This window comes from Oncorhynchus kisutch, linkage group LG11 (assembly GCF_002021735.2).
Source record: "Oncorhynchus kisutch isolate 150728-3 linkage group LG11, Okis_V2, whole genome shotgun sequence".
NCBI classification, from domain to species: Eukaryota; Metazoa; Chordata; class Actinopteri; order Salmoniformes; family Salmonidae; genus Oncorhynchus; species Oncorhynchus kisutch.
In genome coordinates, this window is record NC_034184.2 from 6,046,079 (window position 1) to 6,067,268 (window position 21,190).

Consider the following 21,190-nt stretch of genomic DNA (forward strand, 5'->3'; position numbering starts at 1 on the left):
AGAGAAGAGAAGAGAAGAGAAGAGAAGAGAAGAGAAGAGAAGAGAAGAGAAGAGAAGAGAGAGAGATTTGTGTTACAGCCTGATCTTAAAATGGATTAAATTGAGATTTTGTGTCACTGGCCAAACACAATACCTAAATAATCTCAAAGTGGAATTATGTTTTTAGACATTTTTACAAATTAATAAAAAATGAAAAGCTGAATTATCTTGAGTCAATAAGTATTCAACCCTAAGCAAGCCTAAATAATTCAGGAGTAAAAATGTGCTTAATGAGTTGCATGGGCTCACTCTGTGTGTAATAATAGTGTTTAACATGATTTTAACGACTACCTCATCTCTGTACCCCACACATACAATTACAGTATATGTAAGGTCCCTCAGTTGAGCTGAGCATTTGAAGCACAGAACTTCAAGCACAGAACTTCAAGATTTTTAAAAAGAATAATGTGCAAATAATGTACAATCCAGGAGTGTAAAGCTCAGAGATTTACCCAGGAAGACTCACAGCTATAATTCCTATATTGACACGTGGGGTTGAATACTTATGTACTCAAGGTATATTAGCATTTTTTTTCATAAATTCTTTACAAATGTAAATTTTTATTCCACTTTGACATTACAGAGTATTTTGTGTAGATCGTTGACAAGTAATGACAATTTAAAAAAAAATTATCCAACCTTGTAACACAACAAAATGTGGAAAAAGTCAAGGGGTGTGAATACTTTCTGAAAGCACTGTATGCAGTCTCTGTCAACATAGCAACATTGCCTTTAGATTTCAATTGGGCTGTAGCGCTGAATTTCTGCGATACAGATTGAAGCCTTAGGTCGAGGTCAGAATGGAGCTGGCCAGCTTGTACGCCTAAAAAACGTACATTAATTACCCCTGGTTGAATGGGGAAGGAACAGGGTTTTGGGATAAACCCTAAAAATAAGGTCTAAGTTGAACACAGGTTTAAGAGATCTTATATGTTTTGTTCTATGAGATAATATCAGTCAGTTAACATGACCTTTATGAATTCTGAAGAATAAGATGAATAAGATGTTGAATAAGGTGTTGACCAAACCGGCCATGTTGCGTGCGCAAGCGCTGCAAAATAAATTTGCATATACATGTTATTCAATCATCTCATCCTAACTACTCGCGCGCGTCAATGGGCATCTGTGTAGCCGGGCGCTAAAATATGAACTTGGTTCTATTTTAGATGCTTAAAGTGCTGCATGTCCCGCCTCTCCAGTCTCCTCATTGGTTTTTAGGAGCATTATACCCACGTGGGTGATTGAAAGATGAGCGAGGTCCACACTCCAGTCCAGTTGGTGGCAGTAATGAACCATAAAGTTTGTTGCCAACCGCCATATAAAATTCACAGAAGAAGAAGAAGAAGAAGAAGAGATTAATCAAAGAAAACTAGCTTTCCCCTTTTTTATCTGTGGATGAATTGTTGGAGTAGAGAGCACACCCAATGTTAATCTTCCAGGACAAAAATTAGCAACAGCAAGCTACAGTTTCAACCTGTTGGTTCACAGTTGGTTTTGGTGGGGATAGACGAAATGAACATGTGCACGATGGTGCACGCAGACGCACGTGCAGAGCCAGTTTGATCAGCATATAACTAGTTCCTTTCCACTTCCTTGCAACACAAGAAGCACAGCCCTTTCACATTGTATCTCTCTCTGTTTGTTCAACATCTTATTGTACAGCTCAGGGTTCAACACCATAGTGCCCTCAAAGCACAACATTAAGCTAAAGACCTTGGGACTAAACACCTCCCTCTGCAACTGGATGCTGGACTTCCTGACGGGCCACCCCCAGGTGGTAAGGGTAGGTAACAACACATCCACCACACTGATCCTCATCACAGGCGCCCCTCAGGGGTGCGTGCTCAGTCCCCTCCTGTACTCCATGTTCACTCATGACTGCACGGCCAGGCACGACTCCAACACCATCACTAAGTTTGCCGATGACACAACAGTGGTAGGCCTGATCACTGACAACGACGAGACAGCCTATAGGGAGGAGGTCAGAGACCTAGCCGTGTGGTGCCAGGACAACAAGCTCTCCCTCAACGTGATCAAAACAAAGGAGATGATTGTGGACTACAGGAAAAAAGAGGACAGTGCACGCCCCATTCTCATCAACGGGGCTGCAGTGGAGCAGCTTGAAAGCTTCAAGTTGCTTGGTGTCTGCATCACTAACAAACTAACATGGTCCAAGCACACCAAGCCAGCCGTGAAGAGGGCACAACAAAACCTATTCCCCCTCAGGAGACTGAAAAGATTTGACATGGGTCCTCACATACTCAAAAGGTTCTACAGGTGCACCATCGAGAGCGTCCTAACTGGTTGCATCACTACCTGGTATGGCAACTGTTCAGCCTCTAAGGCACATTTCCTCCCATCACGAATAATTTCATATTCAAACATTTAAATTGAACAACAATTCCATGTGAATCCGATAACTCTGATGTGTAGACTTTCCACTGTAGAGTTTATGTCATCTTATCATTGATGAGAATGTCTCAGATGACAACCGAACTGACATCATATTCATTAAGTACCACCGCATATGTTAAATTGGTCGGATTACCAGAATATTGTTCATTTCCCCCCACCTTCTGATGTTCCCAGAATGTCTATGCTAACCAAGGGTTTGCAAATGTAACATCAGTAGGGTAGAGAGAGGAAAAAGGGGGGAATAGGTATTTATGACTGTCATAAACCTAACCCCCAGGCCAATGTCACTTGGCTATATAGCTGATGCATGCTGGACTGGTCATTAATCACGGTACTCCATTCTGCTTGTTTATGTTTTATCTGTCGGCCCCAGCCACACTCAGGCTCTGTGTGTAGTTAATCCGACCCTCCCTGCCTAGTCAACGCCATTTTACCTGCTGTTGTTGTGCTAGCTGATTAGCTGTTGTTGTCTCACCTACTGTTTTAGCTAGCTCTCCCAATTCAACACCTGTGATTACTGTATGCCTCACTGTATGTCTCTCTCAAATGTCAATATGCCTTGTATACTGTTGTTCAGGTTAGTTATCATTGTTTTAGTTTACAATGGAGCCCCTAGTTCCACTCTTCATACCCCTGATACCCCCTTTGTACCACCTCCCACACATGCGGTGACCTCACCCATTACAACCAGCATGTCCAGAGATACCTCCGCTGTACCCGCACCCCACCATACCCCTGTCTGCGCATTATGCCCTGAATATATTCTGCCATGCCCAGGAGTCTGCTCCTTTTATTCTTTGTCCCCAACGCTCTAGGCGACCAGTTTTGATAGCCTTTAGCTGCACCCTCATACTACTCATCCTCTGTTCTGCGGGTGATGTGGAGGTAAACCCAGGCCCTGCATGTCCCCAGGCACCCTCATTTGTTGACTTCTGTGATCGAAAAAGCCTTGGTTTCATGCATGTCAACATCAGAAGCCTCCTCCCTAAGTTTGTTTTAGTCACTGCTTTAGCACACTCTGCTAACCTTGATGTCCTTGCTGTGTCTGAATCCTGGCTCAGGAAGGCCACCAAAAATTCGGAGATTTCCATACCCAACTATAACATTTTCCGTCGAGATAGAACTGCCAAAGGGGGAGGAGTTGCAGAGATAGCATACCCAAACAGTTCGAACTACTAATTTAAAAAATGACTCTCTCCAGAAATTAGTCTCTCATTGTTGCCGCCTGCTACCGACCCCCCTCAGCTCCCAGCTGTGCCCTGGACACCATTTGTGAATTGATCGCCCCCATCTAGCTTCAGAGTTTGTTCTGTTAGGTGACCTAAACTGGGATATGCTTAACACCCCGGCAGTCCTACAATCTAAGCTAGATGCCCTCAATCTCACACAAATCATCAAGGAACCCACCAAGTACAACCCTAAATTTGTAAACAAGGGCACCCTCATAGACGTCATCCTGACCAACTGGCCCTCCAATCCCCCCCCTGCCGTCTTCAACCAAGATCTCAGCGATCACTGCCTCATTGCCTGTGTCCGCTACGGAGCCGCAGTCAAATGACCACCCCTCATCACTGTCAAACGCTCCCTAAAACACTTCTGTGAGCAGGCCTTTCTAATCGACCTGGCCCGGGTATCCTGGAAGGACATTGACCTCATCCCGTCCGTTGAGGATGCCTGGTCATTCTTTAAAAGTAACTTCCTCACCATTTTAGATAAGCATGCTCCGTTCAAAAAATGCAGAACTAAGAACAGATATAGCCCTTGGTTCACTCCAGACCTGAGTGCCCTCGACCAGCACAAAAACATCCTGTAGCGGACTGCAATAGCATCGAATAGTCCCCGAGATATGCAACTGTTCAGGGAAGTCAGGAACCAATACACGCAGTCAGTCAGGAAAGCTAAGGCCAGCTTCTTCAGGCAGAAATTTGCATCCTGTAGCTCCAACTCCAAAAAGTTCTGGGACACTGTGAAGTCCATGGAGAACAAGGGCACCTCCTCCCAGCTGCCCACTGCACTGAGGCTAGGTAACACGGTCACCACCGATAAATCCATGATTATCGAAAACTTCAACTTCAACAAGCATTTCTCAACGGTTGGCCATGCCTTCCGCCTGGCTGCTCCAACCTCGGTCAACAGCTCCGCCCCCCCGCAGCTACTCGCCCAAGCCTCTCCAGGTTCTCCTTTACCTAAATCCAGATAGCAGATGTTCTGAAAGAGCTGCAAAACCTGGACCCGTACAAATCAGCTGGGCTTGACAATCTGGACCCTCTATTTCTGAAACTATCCGCCGCCATTGTCACAACCCCTATTACCAGCCTGTTCAACCTCTCTTTCATATCGTCTGAGATCCCCAAGGATTGGAAAGCTGCCACAGTCATCCCCCTCTTCAAAGGGGGAGACACCCTGGACCCAAACTGTTACAGACCTATATCCATCCTGCCCTGCCTATCTAAGGTCTTCGAAAGCCAAGTCAACAAACAGGTCACTGACCATCTCGAATCCCACTGTACCTTCTCCGCTGTGCAATCTGGTTTCCGAGCCGGTCACGGGTGCACCTCAGCCACGCTCAAGGTACTAAACGATATCATAACGGCCATCGATAAAAGACAGTACTGTGCAGCCGTCTTCATCGACCTTGCCAAGGCTTTCGACTCTGTCAATCACCATATTCTTATCGGCAGACTCAGTAGCCTCGGTTTTTCTGATGACTGCCTTGCCTGGTTCACCAACTACTTTGCAGACAGAGTTCAGTGTGTCAAATCGGAGGGCATGCTGTCCGGTCCTCTGGCAGTCTCTATGGGGGTGCCACAGGGTTCAATTCTCGGGCCGACTCTTTTCTCGGTATATATCAATGATGTTGCTCTTGCTGCGGGCGATTCCCTGATCCACCTCTACGCAGACGACACCATTCTATATACTTCTGGCCCGTCCTTGGACACTGTGCTATCTAACCTCCAAACGAGCTTCACTGCCATACAACACTCCTTCCGTGGCCTCCAACTGCTCTTAAATGGTAGTAAAACCAAATGCATGCTTTTCAACCGTTCGCTGCCACGCCTGACTAGTATCACCACCCTGGATGGTTCCGACCTTGAATATGTGGACATCTATAAGTACCTAGGTGTCTGGCTAGACTGTAAACTCTCTTTCCAGACTCATATCAAACATCTCCAATCAAAAATCAAATCTAGAGTCGGCTTTCTATTCCGCAACAAAGCCTCGTTTACTCACGCCGCCAAACATACCCTAGTAAAACTGACTTCTACCGATCCTCAACTTCGGCGACGTCATCTACAAAATAGCTTCCAACACTCTACTCAGCAAACTGGATGCAGTTTATCACAGTGCCATCCGTTTTGTCACTAAAGCACCTTATACCACCCACCACTGCGACCTGTATGCTCTAGTCGGTTGGCCCTCGCTACATATTCGTCGCCAGACCAACTGGTTCCAGGTCATCTACAAGTCCATGCTAGGTAAAGCTCCGCCTTATCTCAGTTCACTGGTCACGATGGCAACACCCACCCGTAGCACGCGCTCCAGCAGGTGTATCTCACTGATCATCCCTAAAGCCAACACCTAATTTGGCCGCCTTTCGTTCCAGTTCTCTGCTGCCTGTGACTGGAACGAATTGCAAAAATCGCTGAAGTTGGAGACTTTTATCTCCCTCACCAACTTCAAACATCTGCTATCTGAGCAGCTAACCGATCGCTGCAGCTGTACATAGTCTATCGGTAAATAGTCCACCCAATTTTACCTACCTCATTCCCATACTGTTTTTATTTATTGACTTTTCTGCTCTTTTGCACACCAATATCTCTACCTGTACATGACCATCTGATCATTTATCACTCCAGTGTTAATCTGCAAAATTGTAATTATTCGCCTACCTCCTCATGCCTTTTGCACACAATGTATATAGACTATCTTTTTTTTCTACTGTGTTATTGACTTGTTTATTGTTTACTCCATGTGTAACTATGTGTTGTCTGTTCACACTGCTATGCTTTATCTTGGCCAGGTCGCAGTTGCAAATGAGAACTTTTTCTCAACTAGCCTACCTGGTTAAATAAAGGTGAAATAAAAAATTAAAAAATTAAAAATGACACTAGTCATAGAATGTCCTCTCTGCTACCTTACAGCAAGCGGTACCGAAGCGCCAAGTCTAGGTCCACGAGGCTTCTAAACAGCTTCTACCCCCAAGCCATAAGACACCTGAACACCTAATCAAAGGGCTACCCGGACTATCTGCTCTCCCCCTCTTTTACACCGCTGCTACTCTCTGTTGTTATCTATGCATAGTCACTTTAACAACTCCACCTTCATGTACATATTACCTCAAATAACAGGTGCCCCCTGCACATTGACTCTGTACTGGTACCCTCCTGTATATAGTCTCGCTATTGTTATTTTACTGCTGCTCTTTAATTACATGTTACATTTACTTCTTATTCTTATCCTAATTTTATTAAACTGCATTGTCAGTTATGGTCTTGTAAGTAAGCATTTCACTGTAAAGCCAACACCTGTTGTATTCGCCAAATGTAACTAATACAATTTGATTTGATTCTCTAAACTCAATAGTAAGTATTGGAAACATACGAACAGATGAATCTCAGGTTCACAAAGAGGTATACGCTTCTTGTCTTCATCCATCTGGGGGAAAAACTGATTGAACCAAGATGGCATATTGAGGTAGGCAGAGTGCCAGAGGGAAAAAAAGTCCTACTGCCTGTGAAATCACATTTTCCAGGTGCATGACATCTACAAGACACACTGAGTTTTATAACAACAGCTCTAGGGCTGATTGAGCGAATGTAACATAATTTAGCAGGGCCTTGGCTAAAATACGTTTATTCCCTCACGTTATTTACAAAGGCACTAACATTACACACAGGCCGCCAACGCCATAAAGATAACTGGCAGGCTGATATGGCAGATGAGCTGTTTCAAAATGCTTTTATCAATTTATCCTTTAAAACCTCTTCAGGATTGGTGGGTCCCCTGCAGGACGGTTGAGCTAACGTAGGCTAATGCGATCAGCATGAGTTTATAAGTAAACAAGAAAATTTACCAGGACATAGACATATCTGATATTGGCAAAAAGCTTAAGCTTCTTGTTAATCTAACTGCACTGTACAATTTACAGTAGCTATTACAGTGAAATAATACCATGCTATTGTTTGAAAAGAGTGCACAGTTTTGAATGTGAAAAGTTATTAATAAACTAATTAGGAACATTTGGGCAGTCTTGATACAACACTTTGAACAGAAATACAATGGTTCAATGTATCAGTCTAAAACTTTGCACACACACTGCTGCCATCTAGTGGCCAAAATCTAAATTGCACCTGGGCTGGAATAATACATTATGGCCTTTCTCTTGCATTTCAAAGATGATGGTACCAAAAAAATGCCCCCCCCAAAAAAAATCTAATGTGTTATATTCTCCCACATTCCTTTCACATTTCCACAAACTTCAAAGTGTTTCCTTTCAAATGGTACCAAGAAAATGCATATCCTACTTCAGGGCCTGAGTTACAGGCAGTTAGATTTGGGTATGTCATTTTATGCGAAAATTGAAAAAAAGTGTCTGATCCCTTTAATGTACTTTAGTAGCAGTCTGTGACCTATTAAAGTGTCATGCAGTCTGTGAGGAGCACAGAGAGGACTTGCGGTTCCTTTAGCAAGCTTTGAACATAGCATTTATCCGCTACAATACAATAACTTTCAAACTTGTATAGTGGTATTTAGTAGGGGGAATAATTGATTTCTCTTGTAAATTAATTTGCAACCTGTTCAGGGCAGTATATCACCATACCATAGATTTAGCTAATCTAGTCGGAAATTACTACCAAGACCATCTATTTATATTCACGCTGGATTTGTTCCGACTTTGAAATTAGCCTTTCATGTTTGTATTTGATTAATTTCTGCATTGGAACTGTCAAATCGGTGAGCAGCTACTCTTTTGATCATTGTCATGAAGCCACATCCGTCTCACTCGCGTTAGAAGTTCAGAAAGAGAAAGTGTAGGCTATATAGAAATAATGACTCACATTGAAAATCATTAAACAAAATACTGAGGATTTTTATCAACCTAATCGAGGTGTAGATTACATCTCACATTCCAGTGTTTGTACTTGTAAACAAGGCTGCATGGGATTTCTCTTAACGCGACTCCGTGTAGCCAATGGCAATGCCCAGGTATAATGCCAGGGACCGCTTGTGGATTTTACAGCTCTAATGCAAGTTCCACCTCTTACATCATCCAAACATCATCTATGCGGATGTCGGCTAAAGCGTATCTAAAGTGGTTCCCTGCGTTGTTGGACATTAGACTGTCAAAGCGCCAGCAAATCACCTCGAAGTGATTTTAATTTGGGTATTCTGTTTCAAAGTATTCCCACGCATAATAGGCACGTGATCATATACAAATGTAATCATGGTTTTAAATGATGATTTATTAATATTACATCTGGTTGGGTTTCTTGCGCTCAATTTGCAGTCTACAAATTATTTCTAATTATGTTCTGCCCTCCTGAACATCCGCTCAAGAAAAAATCAGCCTGCACTGAATTTAGTTGATGATTCCTGGACTTGTGCGTCATGGCTCTCCTTAGCTGTGTACCATGTGAGTCGCGTCAGCCAGGCTAGTAAACAACAGGCAGATAGATGTTTTCTTAATATCCATGAAATATTCTATTACAGGCCTGGCGCCTCTGACGATAGAGGGTACGCTGTTTTGATCAAAACAGATTTGATAGGGGAGTTAGTAGAAAGAGTTACACTATTTCAAGGGAAGGTTGTACAATATGGACATCTTTTCCACGGGTTACAGCTTACTCATCAGTATGACATCCTCCCACATGGCAGGGCATTCTGCTGCTTATAGAGTTCAATAACCATCTGCTAAGTCTGCTATTGTAGACATGGAGGGCACAGTTTTTTTTTTACCTTAATTTAACTAGGCAAGTCAGTTAAGAACAAATTCTTATTTTCAACTAGGAACCATGGGTTAACTGCCTGTTCAGGGGCAGAACGACAGATTTGTACCTTGTCAGCTCGGGGATATGAACTGCAACCTTTCGGTTACTAGTCCAACACTCTAACCACTAGGCTACCCTGCCGCCCCGTTTTGAAATAGGGTCGTTCTACAAAAATAGTGCCTTTTCTGCCCCTTTGATATTCTAAGTAGAAATTCTGCACTAATGAGGCTGGTATGTTAAATTAAGTTCAATTTAATATAGACCACATGGACAATTCAATAAAATTGATTTTGCTATATGAATAAAGACTTGCTAAAGTGCCAAATTTCAGCATTTGACATGTCCCTCTCTGCACCCTCTGACTTTCAGGAAGATTTTAACCCACTTAACCACTCTGAATTCTCAATTGCCACTCCTTGTTGCACACAACAAGCTTCCATTCCCCCTTTCACAAGGGGAGTTATGGCTGGTTTAAGATCATTATCAAGCCTGTTACATTCAAGCCTGTTGCGTTCAAGCCTGTTAAGGTCAACCCTGTTAGGGTCAACTCTGTTAGGGTCAACCCATTTATGGTCAACCCTGTTACTTTATTTGGCATTTATAGGAACTTACAGTATATTTTTTATTTAACCCTTTGAGATGGGAAAACTCCATTTTTATTAAGTTGAACATATGCTCTTTATGACAGGATGTTAATTAGGTAAAATCGAATATTTTTTTTACCAAGTTACGCTCTTCAAAACGGCACTGAATTGGTGGAACGACGCGGGCAATAGAGGCAGTTTTGAATTGGGCGAGCTTGTTTTGCATAGCGTAACGTAACAGGCGTAAAATAAATGCCTGAAGCTAGATCTCTTAGAGCAGTGTTTCCCAAACCCAGTCCCGGGGACCCCAAGGGGTCACCTTTTGTTTTTTGCCCTAGCACTATACAGTTGATTCAAATGATTAAAGCTTGACAAATAGTTATTTGAATCAGCTGTGTAGTGCTAGGGCAAAAACAAAAATGTGCACCTCTTGGGGTCCCCAGGACCATGTTTGGGAAACCATGCCCTATATTCTGGTCTTGATGAGAAGAAAAAAAAAGTTGCGTCACAGGCTCTCTCTCCATTATTTCCATTCCTCCTGAAAACCGGAACATCTGGTTGTTGGGGACTGCGGGGGGGGGGGGGGGGGGGGGGATTAAAGCCTTGTTTATATCTGGTGCTAACATGCATCCTTTGTCCTGATATTGTCCTCATTCTGATTGTGCCCACATTGTATCTGTTGCACAAATGTGTCTCATTTCCCTCCATTGTGCCTGCATTGTAATCAGATATCAGGTCCCCCCGTAAGCAAATGATTTATTATTTATCATTTAATTATTAATCAATTATTATTTCTACTAAAATAATATTTAATTATTCATTTTAAGACATATATTGATGCCATAAGTCAATGGCGTCACAGGGCAAAGATTTTAGAAGACGGGATAATGATGATTTAAATGTTTTCACTGTCTAAAACCGTCTACACTTGTAAGATATCCAGACACATTAGATCCCTGACTACCTTAAGTTCTGATCAAAATGAGACTTAATCGTCTACACCTGTCTAAAAATGTGCGCACAATCAGAATGTTGTCAAGATCAGAACAAAGGATGTTAGAACCAGGTATAAACAGGGCTTTAGGGGCCAATCGGTGTACACTGACCATCGACGACAAGGCCAGCTATCAGTGTTGGTGGATACAAACCAACTTCTAATCATTGACGCCCCGGCTGTGCAAAATTAGCTCACCCACTCTGTTGTTGTTCATGTCTGTAAACAGGAAGTCGCCTGGCTGTGTACCGTATGATGAGGTTATATTGCTGAGCCTGGCAACCAGTGGAAAATGTGACATATGTACACTAATGTAAGTGCAAGCAATGTCTGTTTGACTGCTTCTCCCACAGTAACCTGAAACCAATAAACCCCATCAGAGTTTTATTGCTGTAACCCAATGGAAAGTGATACAAATTGACATACTCCATCTAACTTAGGATTCTTCTAGAAAAACGAGACATTTAAGTGAACTTTAAACCATCTGTTTCCATAAAATGTGGGTTTAGCAGTTGGCACAAAAGGCTGGCCAGTAACCCACTCCAGTAGATGTTCACATACAGTATTTTCCACAAACATATTAGCTACTCATAATTCCCTCACAGAGATATGCTGCTTCAAAATATTACGCAATTAATATTACTTGAGACTTTGTGGTCTTTGTTCAAAGGTCCTGCCTGTCACTTTGACCCTTCTACGATACTGAACGTTTTGCTTTTGGCATTTGCTGCTGCCTATATCCACAGAGGTGCTTTTCAACTGTGATCAATGGCCAAGAACCAGAGACAAAGACATGCCATTGGAACTGAGTGCACCACTCCTGCTTGGCTTTTTATTGACCCATTCAATGACTTCACAGTCGACTGCAAGGTGGATTAAGGCCCAGGCAGACAAATTACTTTCCACCGCACAGATGATTTTCAACACAAACACACTTCTACAATATTTGGATCCTGACCACTTTATATCGATTATGCACAATGGGACAGAAACAGTCCGACAAAAGGTAAATAATAATATAAAGTTGTGTTTTCATGGCTTGGTCTGTCAATACACAAAACTATACACAATGATGGTGAAACACAGTATATATATATATATATATACACACACTGCTCAAAAAAATAAAGGGAACACTAAAATAACACATCCTAGATCTGAATTAATGAAATATTCCTATTAAATACTTTTTTCTTTACATAGTTGAATGTGCTGACAACAAAATCACACAAAAATGATCAATGGAAATTAAATGTATCAACCCATGGAGGTCTGGATTTGGAGTCACACTCAAAATTAAAGTGGAAAACCACACTACAGGCTGATCCAACTTTGATGTAATGTCCTTAAAACAAGTCAAAATGAGGCTCAGTAGTGTGTGTGGCCTCCACGTGTCTGTATCACCTCCTTACAATGCCTGGGCATGCTCCTGATGAGGTGGCGGATGGTCTCCTGAGGGATCTCCTCCCAGACCTGGACTAAAGCATCCACCAACTCCTGGACAGTCTGTGGTGCAACGTGGCGTTGGTGGATGGAGCGAGACATGATGTCCCAGATGTGCTCAATTGGATTCAGGTCTGGGGAACGGGCAGGCCAGTCCATAGCATCAATGCCTTCCTCTTGCAGGAACTGCTGACACACTCCAGCCACATGAGGTCTAGCATTGTCTTGCATTAGGAGGAACCCAGGGCCAACCGTACCAGCATATGGTCTCACAAGGGGTCTGAGGATCTCATCTCGGTACCTAATGGCAGTCAGGCTACCTCTGGCGAGCACATGGGGGGCTGTGCGGCCCCGCAAAGAAATGCCTCCCCACACCATGACTGACCCACCGCCAAACCGGTCATGCTGGAGGATGTTGCAGGCAGCAGAACGTTCTCCACCGTGTCTCCAGACTCTGTCACATGTGCTCAGTGTGAACCTGCTATCATCTGTGAAGAGCACAGGGCGCCAGTGGCGAATTTGCCAATCTTGGTGTTCTCTGGCAAATGCCAAACATCCTGCACGGTGTTGGGCTGTAAGCACAACCCCCACCCGTGGACGTCGGGCCCTCATACCACCCTCATGGAGTCTGTTTCTGACCGTTTGAGCAGACACATGCACATTTGTGGCCTGCTGTTGGTCATTGTGCAGGGCTCTGGCAGTGCTACTCCTGCTCCTCCTTGCACAAAGGCGGAGGTAGCGGTCCTGCTCTGGGTTGTTGCCCTCCTACGGCCTCCTCCACGTCTCCTGATGTACTGGCCTGTCTCCTGGTAATGCCTCCATGCTCTGGACACTATGCTGACAGACACAGCAAACCTTCTTGCCACAGCTCGCATTGATGTGCCATCCTGGATGAGCTGCACTACCTGAGCCACTTGTGTGGGTTGTAGACTCCGTCTCATGTTACCACTAGAGTGAAAGCACCGCCAGCATTCAAAAGTGACCAAAACATCAGCCAGGAAGCATAGGAACTGAGAAGTGGTCTGTGGTCACCACCTGCAGAAGCACTCCTTTATTGGGGTGGCTTGCTAATTGCCTATCATTTCCACCTGTTGTCTATTCCATATGCACAACAGCATGTGAAATTTATTGTCAATCAGTGTTGCTTCCTAAGAGCAGTGTATATACACACACACACACACACACACACACACACACACACACACACACACACACACACACACACACACACACACACATACACATACACATATATATATACACACATACACATATATATACATACATATTTTTATACATAAATATATACAGTGCATTCCGAAAGTATTCAGACACCTTGACTTTTTCAACATTTGTTACCTTACAGCCTTATTCTAAAATGGATTAAATTACTTTTCATCAATCTACACACATTACCCCAGAATGACAAAGCAAAAACAGGTTATTAGAAGCTTTCGCAGGTAGCCTAGTAGTTAGAGCGCTGGGCCAATAACCAAAAGGTCACTGGTTCGAATACCCAAGTCAACAAGGTCTATCGATATGCCCTTGAACAAGGCACTTAACCCTAATTTGCTCCATGGGCACTGTACTACTATGACTGACCCTGTAAAACAACACATTTCACTGCATCTATTCAGTGTGTGAATCTTTTAATTTTTAGGCGGATCTGATTGAATAGAGCCCTAAGTCAACATATTACACCATTTAAGTGGCCATGGGGTCACTTTTAGTCTATGTAGCTAATACTGAAGGGTTATGGCATCTTCTTCCTGAGCATACACCGTTGATTTTTCGCATAAATGGTATCTATGTGATCAACAACGGAACAATAAAGCAATTTAGAGGAATATATAGACCTCGTATATGCATGATGGATATGGGAGTGGCAATACATCTACAGTACCAGTCAAAAGTTTGGACATACCTACTATTTTCCACATTGCAGAATAATAATGAAGAACTAACATCAAACATCAAAACTATGAAATAACACATATGGAATCATGTAGTAACCAAAAAAAAGTGTTAAACAAATCTAAATATTTGTTCTATTTTAGATTCTTCAAAGTAGCTACCCTTTGCCTTGATGACAGCTTTGCACTCTTGGCATTCTCTCAACCAGCTTCATGAGGTAGTCACCTGGAATGCATTTCAATTAACAGGTGTGTCTTGTTAAAAGTTAATTTGTGGAATTTCTTTCCTTCTTAATGCATTTTAGCCAATCAGTTGTGTTGTGACAAGGTAGGGGTGGTACACAGAAGATAGCCCTATTTGGTAAAAGACCAAGTCCATATTATGTCAAGAACAGCTCAAATAAGCAAAGAGAAACGACAGTCCATCATTACGTTAAGACATGAAGGTCAGTCAATACGGAAAATTTCAATAACTTTGAAAGTTTCTTTAAGTGCAGTCGCAAAAACCATCAAGCGCTATGATGAAACTGGCTCTCATGAGGACTGCCACAGGAAAGGAAGACACAGAGTTACCTCTGCTGCAGAGGATAAGTTCATTAGAGTTCCCAGCCTCAGAAATTGCAGCCCAAATAAATGCTTCAGAGTTCAAGTAACAGACATCTCAACATCAACTGTTCAGAGGAGACTGCGTGAATCAGGCCTTCATTGTTGAATTGCTGCATAGAAACCAGTACTAAAGGACACCAATAAGAAGAAGAGACTTGCGTGGGCCAAGAAACATGAGCAATGGACATTAGACCGATGGAAATCTGTCCTTTGTTCTAAATTTGAGATTTTTGGTTCCTTCAAGACTGTTGGAAAAGCATTCCTCATGAAGCTGGTTGAGAGAATGCCAAGAATGTGCAAAGCTGTCATCAAGGCAAAGGGTGGCTACTTTGAAGAATATAAAATCCAATATATTTTGATTTGTTTAACACTTTTTTGGTCACTACATGATTCCATGTGTTATTTCATAGTTTTGATGTCTTCACTATTATTCTACTATGTAGAAAATAGTAAAAATAAAGAAAAACCCTTTAATGAGCAGGTGTGTCCAATCTTTTGACTGGTACTGTATATACATGAATATTATGTACTGACATAATTCAAAGATACAGTACTCACATATGAACAGCACATAGCGCCATCAATACGAAACTCATCCTGTACATCACATCAATGTAAAAATCTATAGGGTAATTGGCAGTAAACTTGTGATCATGCAACTGATATACATTATGTACAAAAAATCCATAGAATGAGAAAAACATTAGCATGAATACTATGGTTCTCTTCCTATATTCTACAGCTGCCCTTAGCAGTCCGAAATGAATGTAAATTGATTGGTGCACCTCATCACAGAAATATCAAAGAAATGCTTCACATTTTATGACCAGGAAAAAAGCTCAATGGATTCATCTGGGACTGTAAAATACTAACATTTATCATATACTTTCAAACTACACAGACCATCCATTATTAATAGCTCAACCAATCTGAAGGGCAGACCAATTTGTTCTGAACTTGCCCTAAATTTGGAAAGAGGGAGTGGAAGAATAGCCTACATAGATCAATAGGGTCCACTCTGCTCTGTCCCTGTAAAATATATGCTCAATAATGGTAAGTGTTCTAGAAAACATGACAAATACAGTAATGATACATATTCCTTATTATCTAGGCAAAATTCATGTAGTCCCAGCCACTTTGAGATCAGCATCAACAATCACCCCTTAAAACAAGACCCAAACACCTTCATTTCCACCATCAAGACCACATGGCAGTAAAACTAACAATTTATTCTTAACACCTTGCCATGCACTTCCATGATTATTTTAAGTTAAGGACTATGTGTCTGATTTGGTTATATTTGTCATTGCACTGTTGAGAAAGCTTGCAAGTAAGCATTGCATTGCACAGTTTACATTGTATCCTGTGCATATCACAAATAAACATTGATTTGATTACTGTTACCTTTGGCTGGACTTGCCTAACCTACAACATTGTCATAGTTGCAAAACCATTTCCCTTCCAGTCCCATGGGGACTTGGTCAAGGCCTGTTAAGGTGCTTTAGGGAAGCCAAAAAGTATGTGGGTAATTAAATCAGTGCTGTGTTCCAAAGTGCAACAGTTTTGTCCTTCATGGATACTGGCCTCTCTCTCTCTCGGTCTGTCTCTTTTCACACAGCACTAAAGCCCAGTCTGGTCAGGTCTGTGTAAGCAGGTGTGGCCCAATGTTATCAACCTCTATTGATCTGTAGAGCTGGAGCCAGGTTGGCCCTGGGAGACGGTGTCCATGTGTCCGTGCCTAGGGGCATCCAGGCCCCAGGGAAAAGCCCAATGGTGAAGCCCGCAGCGGGGAGAGAGAGCCTTTAGGCAGTGCCGGCAGCCGACCAGCAACCCCACTGGAGAGAGAAATGCCTCAGGGCCGATGGAATCTGCCAAGGCACAGGGAAACAGACACTGTTGGATCAGAACTGAAGTCTGCACCTTATAGCACACTGTTACTAGGCCTAAATCAAACAGCAGTTTATTATCTTGTATCACTCATAATGAAGTTAATAGTTGTCATAATAATGTTCAAGTTGTCATTACCTGGTAAATTGTTTGCTCTCTTCATGAACTTCCATCTCTTTGCTTTTGAACTCATTCAGTTCTTTACGGATAGCAGCCTGGGGGAATATAAACATTCAGTTCTTTACAGATAGCAGCCTGGGGGAATATAAACATTCAGTTCTTTACGGATAGCAGCCTGGGGGAATATAAACATTCAGTTCTTTACGGATAGCAGCCTGAGGGAAGATAAACATTCAGTTCTTTATGGATAGCAGCCTGAGGGAATATAAACATTCAGTTCTTTACAGATAGCAGCCTGGGGGAATATAAACATTCAGTTCTTTACAGATAGCAGCCTGGGGGAATATAAACATTCAGTTCTTTACGGATAGCAGCCTGAGGGAAGATAAACATTCAGTTCTTTATGGATAGCAGCCCGAGGGAATATAAACATTCAGTTCTTTACAGATAGCAGCCTGAGGGAATATAAACATTCAGTTCTTTACAGATAGCAGCCTGAGGGAATATAAACATTCAGTTCTTTATGGATAGCAGCCTGAGGGATTCATAGATTAATTGTCAAATTTATGAATTAATTGTCAAACTATCAGACCATCAATAGCTTCAGACAGGCAACACATTTAATATAACTGAAGATTAAATGGTAGATAACTCATTATATGTGAATAATGTATTTACAGCATTGTTCAGGTAGCTGGAATACATGAGGAAGAAAATGCTAACAAAAAGTGTTTTAATTATGCCTTTTTATAGCCTCTCTTATTCCAAGTATTTAATGGCATTATGAATGTCATGTGTTTTAATCGCTTTAGCAATAACATTATACAGTAGGAGTCTGGAACCCACTTTATCAGCTGGAGTGAGCCTGGTCCAGGGTTTGTCTGCGCGACGGTCATAGTCCTTAGCATCTGTGCACTCCACGTACTCATTGAAGCGCAGAATCCGGCGAGCCACCAGCTCTGCTACTGTCGGCCTCACACTCAGCTATACAAACACAGTAGGAACAACTGCTTTTTCCATGACATACTGACCAGGTGAATCCAGGTGAAAGCTATGATCCCTTATTGATGTCACTTGTTAAATCCACTTCAGTGAGTGTGGCTGAAGGGGAGGAGACAGGTTAAGGAAGGACTAAGCCTTGAGACGATTGAGACATGGATTGTGTATGTGTGCCATTAAGAGGGTGAAAGACCAAGACAAAAGATTTAAGTGCCTTTGAATGGGATATGGTAGTAGGTGCCAGGTGCATCAGTATGTGTCAAGAACTGCAACGTTGCTTGGTGTGTATCAAGAATGGTCCACCACCCAAAGGACATACAGCCAACTTGACATACAGCCAACTTAACACAACTGTGGGAAGCATTGGAGTCAACATGGGCCAGCATCCCTGGGGAACGCTTTCGACACCTTGTAGAGTCCATGCCCTGACGAATTGAGGCTGTTTTGAGGGGGTGTTCCTAATGTTTGGCATACTCAGTGTAAGTAGCCAGTGATTGACAACTGTAAAGTGTGACTTCTAGACAAGACACCTGCGGCACGGGAGATGGATAGAGAGTTGTCGGAAGAGTTTAAGTCCTTCCACAATGCCATACAGGGGCATTGTGTTGAAACTACACTCCAGTTCTCTTCATTATATCTAAGGTCAAGCAGTGTTGGCCTAACCCTGGAAAATTCCCTCTTCCCCCAGCCACCACAGGGGCGAGCAATCTGAGGAATTTCAAGCAGCCTGATACTACACTGAGGCATGCTTCTCACACAGAGCTGGAATGCCCTACAGTATGCACTGTGGCATGCTTCTCACACAGAGCTGGAATGCCCTACAGTATGCACTGTGGCATCTGAGTCATGAGACCCCTCCTGTCTCAGCCTCCAGTATTTATGCTGCAGTAGTTTATGTGTCGGGGGGCTGGGGTCAGTTTGTTATATCTGGAGTACTTCTCCTGTCCTATTCGGTGTCCTGTGTGAATCTAAGTGTGCGTTCTCTAATTCTCTCCTTCTCTCTTTCTTTCTCTCTCTCGGAGGACCTGAGCCCTAGGACCATGCCCCAGGACTACCTGACATGATGACTCCTTGCTGTCCCCAGTCCACCTGGCCATGCTGCTGCTCCAGTTTCAACTTCCACCTGACTGTGCTGCTGCTCTAGTTTCAACTGTTCTGCCTTATTATTATTCGACCATGCTGGTCATTTATGAACATTTGAACATCTTGGCCATGTTCTGTTATAATCTCCACCCGGCACAGCCAGAAGAGGACTGGCCACCCCACATAGCCTGGTTCCTCTCTAGGTTTCTTCCTAGGTATTGGCCTTTCTAGGGAGTTTTTCCTAGCCACCGTGCTTCTACACCTGCATTGCTTGCTGTTTGGGGTTTTAGGCTGGGTTTCTGTACAGCACTTTGAGATATCAGCTGATGTACGAAGGGCTATATAAATAAATTTGATTTGATTTGATTTGATCTGAGTCATACAGTTGCTGCATTTTGGCCTGTCAAAAAACTCTAAATTGATGAGTTTGTTATTTTCTATTATACTTGTTTTAAACAATGGAATAAACACAATCATCTTCCTCCACCTTCAATGTGGGTTCTGAATGCGACACTGTGAATGTGAATGTGTGCACCCCCTCACATTGTATAACCCTAAATGAGTTTGACATTCGTTTGGTAATTCATAAATTCATAAATTGTTTGGTAATTCAGTCAATGAGATTGAATTTTTATTGGTAATTCAGAACTTAAGACATTATCTGGTAATTCAGTGAATATGAGTTTGAATGTGTTTGGTTCCAGTTAATTCAGTTCCGGCTATGTCCACCAGATGGATCTGTGTACCACAAATATCAACACAAGTCATCAGCTATAAACTCAATGAGATGCAGACATTCAGCAGGCTTACCTAAACATAGTATAAATGACAGTACCTTTCGGGAGAGTCTCCTTTTAATCTCTTGTATGGCTTCATGTTGATCAGCTTCATTTGTCTCTGCAGTGAAATTAAAAAGAAGTTGTAAGTAGGCTGGGGTGGTACTTTACTACCCAATATAGCGATTATTAATTAAGCAATGTGGTCTACAAATGGATGGAAAAGATAGATCTGGAAATGATACGGTGCTTATCTTTCCAATTGATGTTGGAGTGTGGCCTTATGGCTACATCTACAAAACAGATGTCCTGGAATATGGAATTATCTCAACAGAAGTCTGCTTTTGAGGTCTGAAAACATCTGACAAACTTTGATTTTAGAGTTGTATTTTGTTAACCATACATAATCAACCCGAGCCCAGCATAGACCATTGTTCTATTCTTCAACAGGTAGTTGTTGAGATTCTAACAGATGTGCATAGCGTCCCTGCGAGGCTGTGCATAGCGTCCCTGCGAGGCTGTGCATAGCGTCCCTGCGAGGCTGTGCATAGCGTTCCTGCGAGGCTGTGCATAGCATCCCTGCGAGGCTGTGCATAACGTCCCTGCGAGGCTGTGCATAGCGTCCCTGCGAGGCTGTGCATAGCGTCCCTGCGAGGCTGTGCATAGCGTCCCTGCGAGGCTGTGCATAGCGTCCCTGAGAGGCTGTGCATAGCGTCCCTGAGAGGCTGTGCATAGCGTCCCTGAGAGGCTGTGCATAGCGTCCCTGAGAGGCTGTGCATAGCGTCCCTGAGAGGCTGTATATAGCGTCCCTAAGAGGCTGTGCATAGCGTCCCTGAGAGGCTGTGCATAGCGTCCCTGCGAGGCTGTGCATAGCGTCCCTGCGAGGCTGTGCATAGCGTCCCTGCGAGGCTGTGCATAGCGTCCCTGCGAAGCTGTGCATAGCGTCTCTGAGAGGCTGTGCATAGCGTCCCTGAGAGGCTGTGCATAGCGTCCCTGAGAGGCTGTGCATAGCGTCCCTGAGAGGCTATGCGACCTTTGCCGTTAGCGTTTCTGCTGGAGGGCTACTCATCTGCTTTCAATAAGGCAACAGCCAGTTAACTGTTCTCTCTCTCTTAGACACATGTATTATGATTCCACCACAAAGATCTCATAAAAAATGCAGTAACACCCAAGCAAGATGACAACAACAAAATCGCCCCCTTTCACTGCTTCCTGTTTAATAGACAGGAAGTCTCCATGTGAACATTGACCGTATTACAGGAACATGTTTGTGCCTGTTCATCATATGGTATCAGGATTTTTCTGTGAAGTGTTCCGATGCACTTCAGATAAAGTTTGATTA

The 21,190-nt window shown here is 43.0% G+C and overlaps 1 protein-coding gene across 7 annotated transcripts in view; it reads right to left on the minus strand.

Annotated features, from left to right (window-relative positions):
- Positions 1-14,094: 14,094 nt before the first annotated feature.
- LOC109875870 (phosphatase and actin regulator 2-like) overlaps positions 14,095-21,190 on the minus strand; it is a 78,924-nt gene continuing 71,828 nt past the window's right edge. For 4 of the 7 annotated variants that reach the window (XM_031835212.1, XM_031835207.1, XM_031835211.1 and 1 more), the window contains 4 exons: positions 19,908-19,969; positions 17,837-17,974; positions 17,009-17,085; positions 15,402-16,851 (listed from right to left, as the gene is read on the minus strand). In XM_031835212.1, the coding sequence (XP_031691072.1) occupies positions 16,836-16,851; positions 17,009-17,085; positions 17,837-17,974; positions 19,908-19,969 (293 nt within the window). In that variant the 3' untranslated portion in view covers positions 15,402-16,835. The other 3 variants (XM_020468304.2, XM_031835208.1, XM_031835209.1) reach the window with 3 other exon arrangements.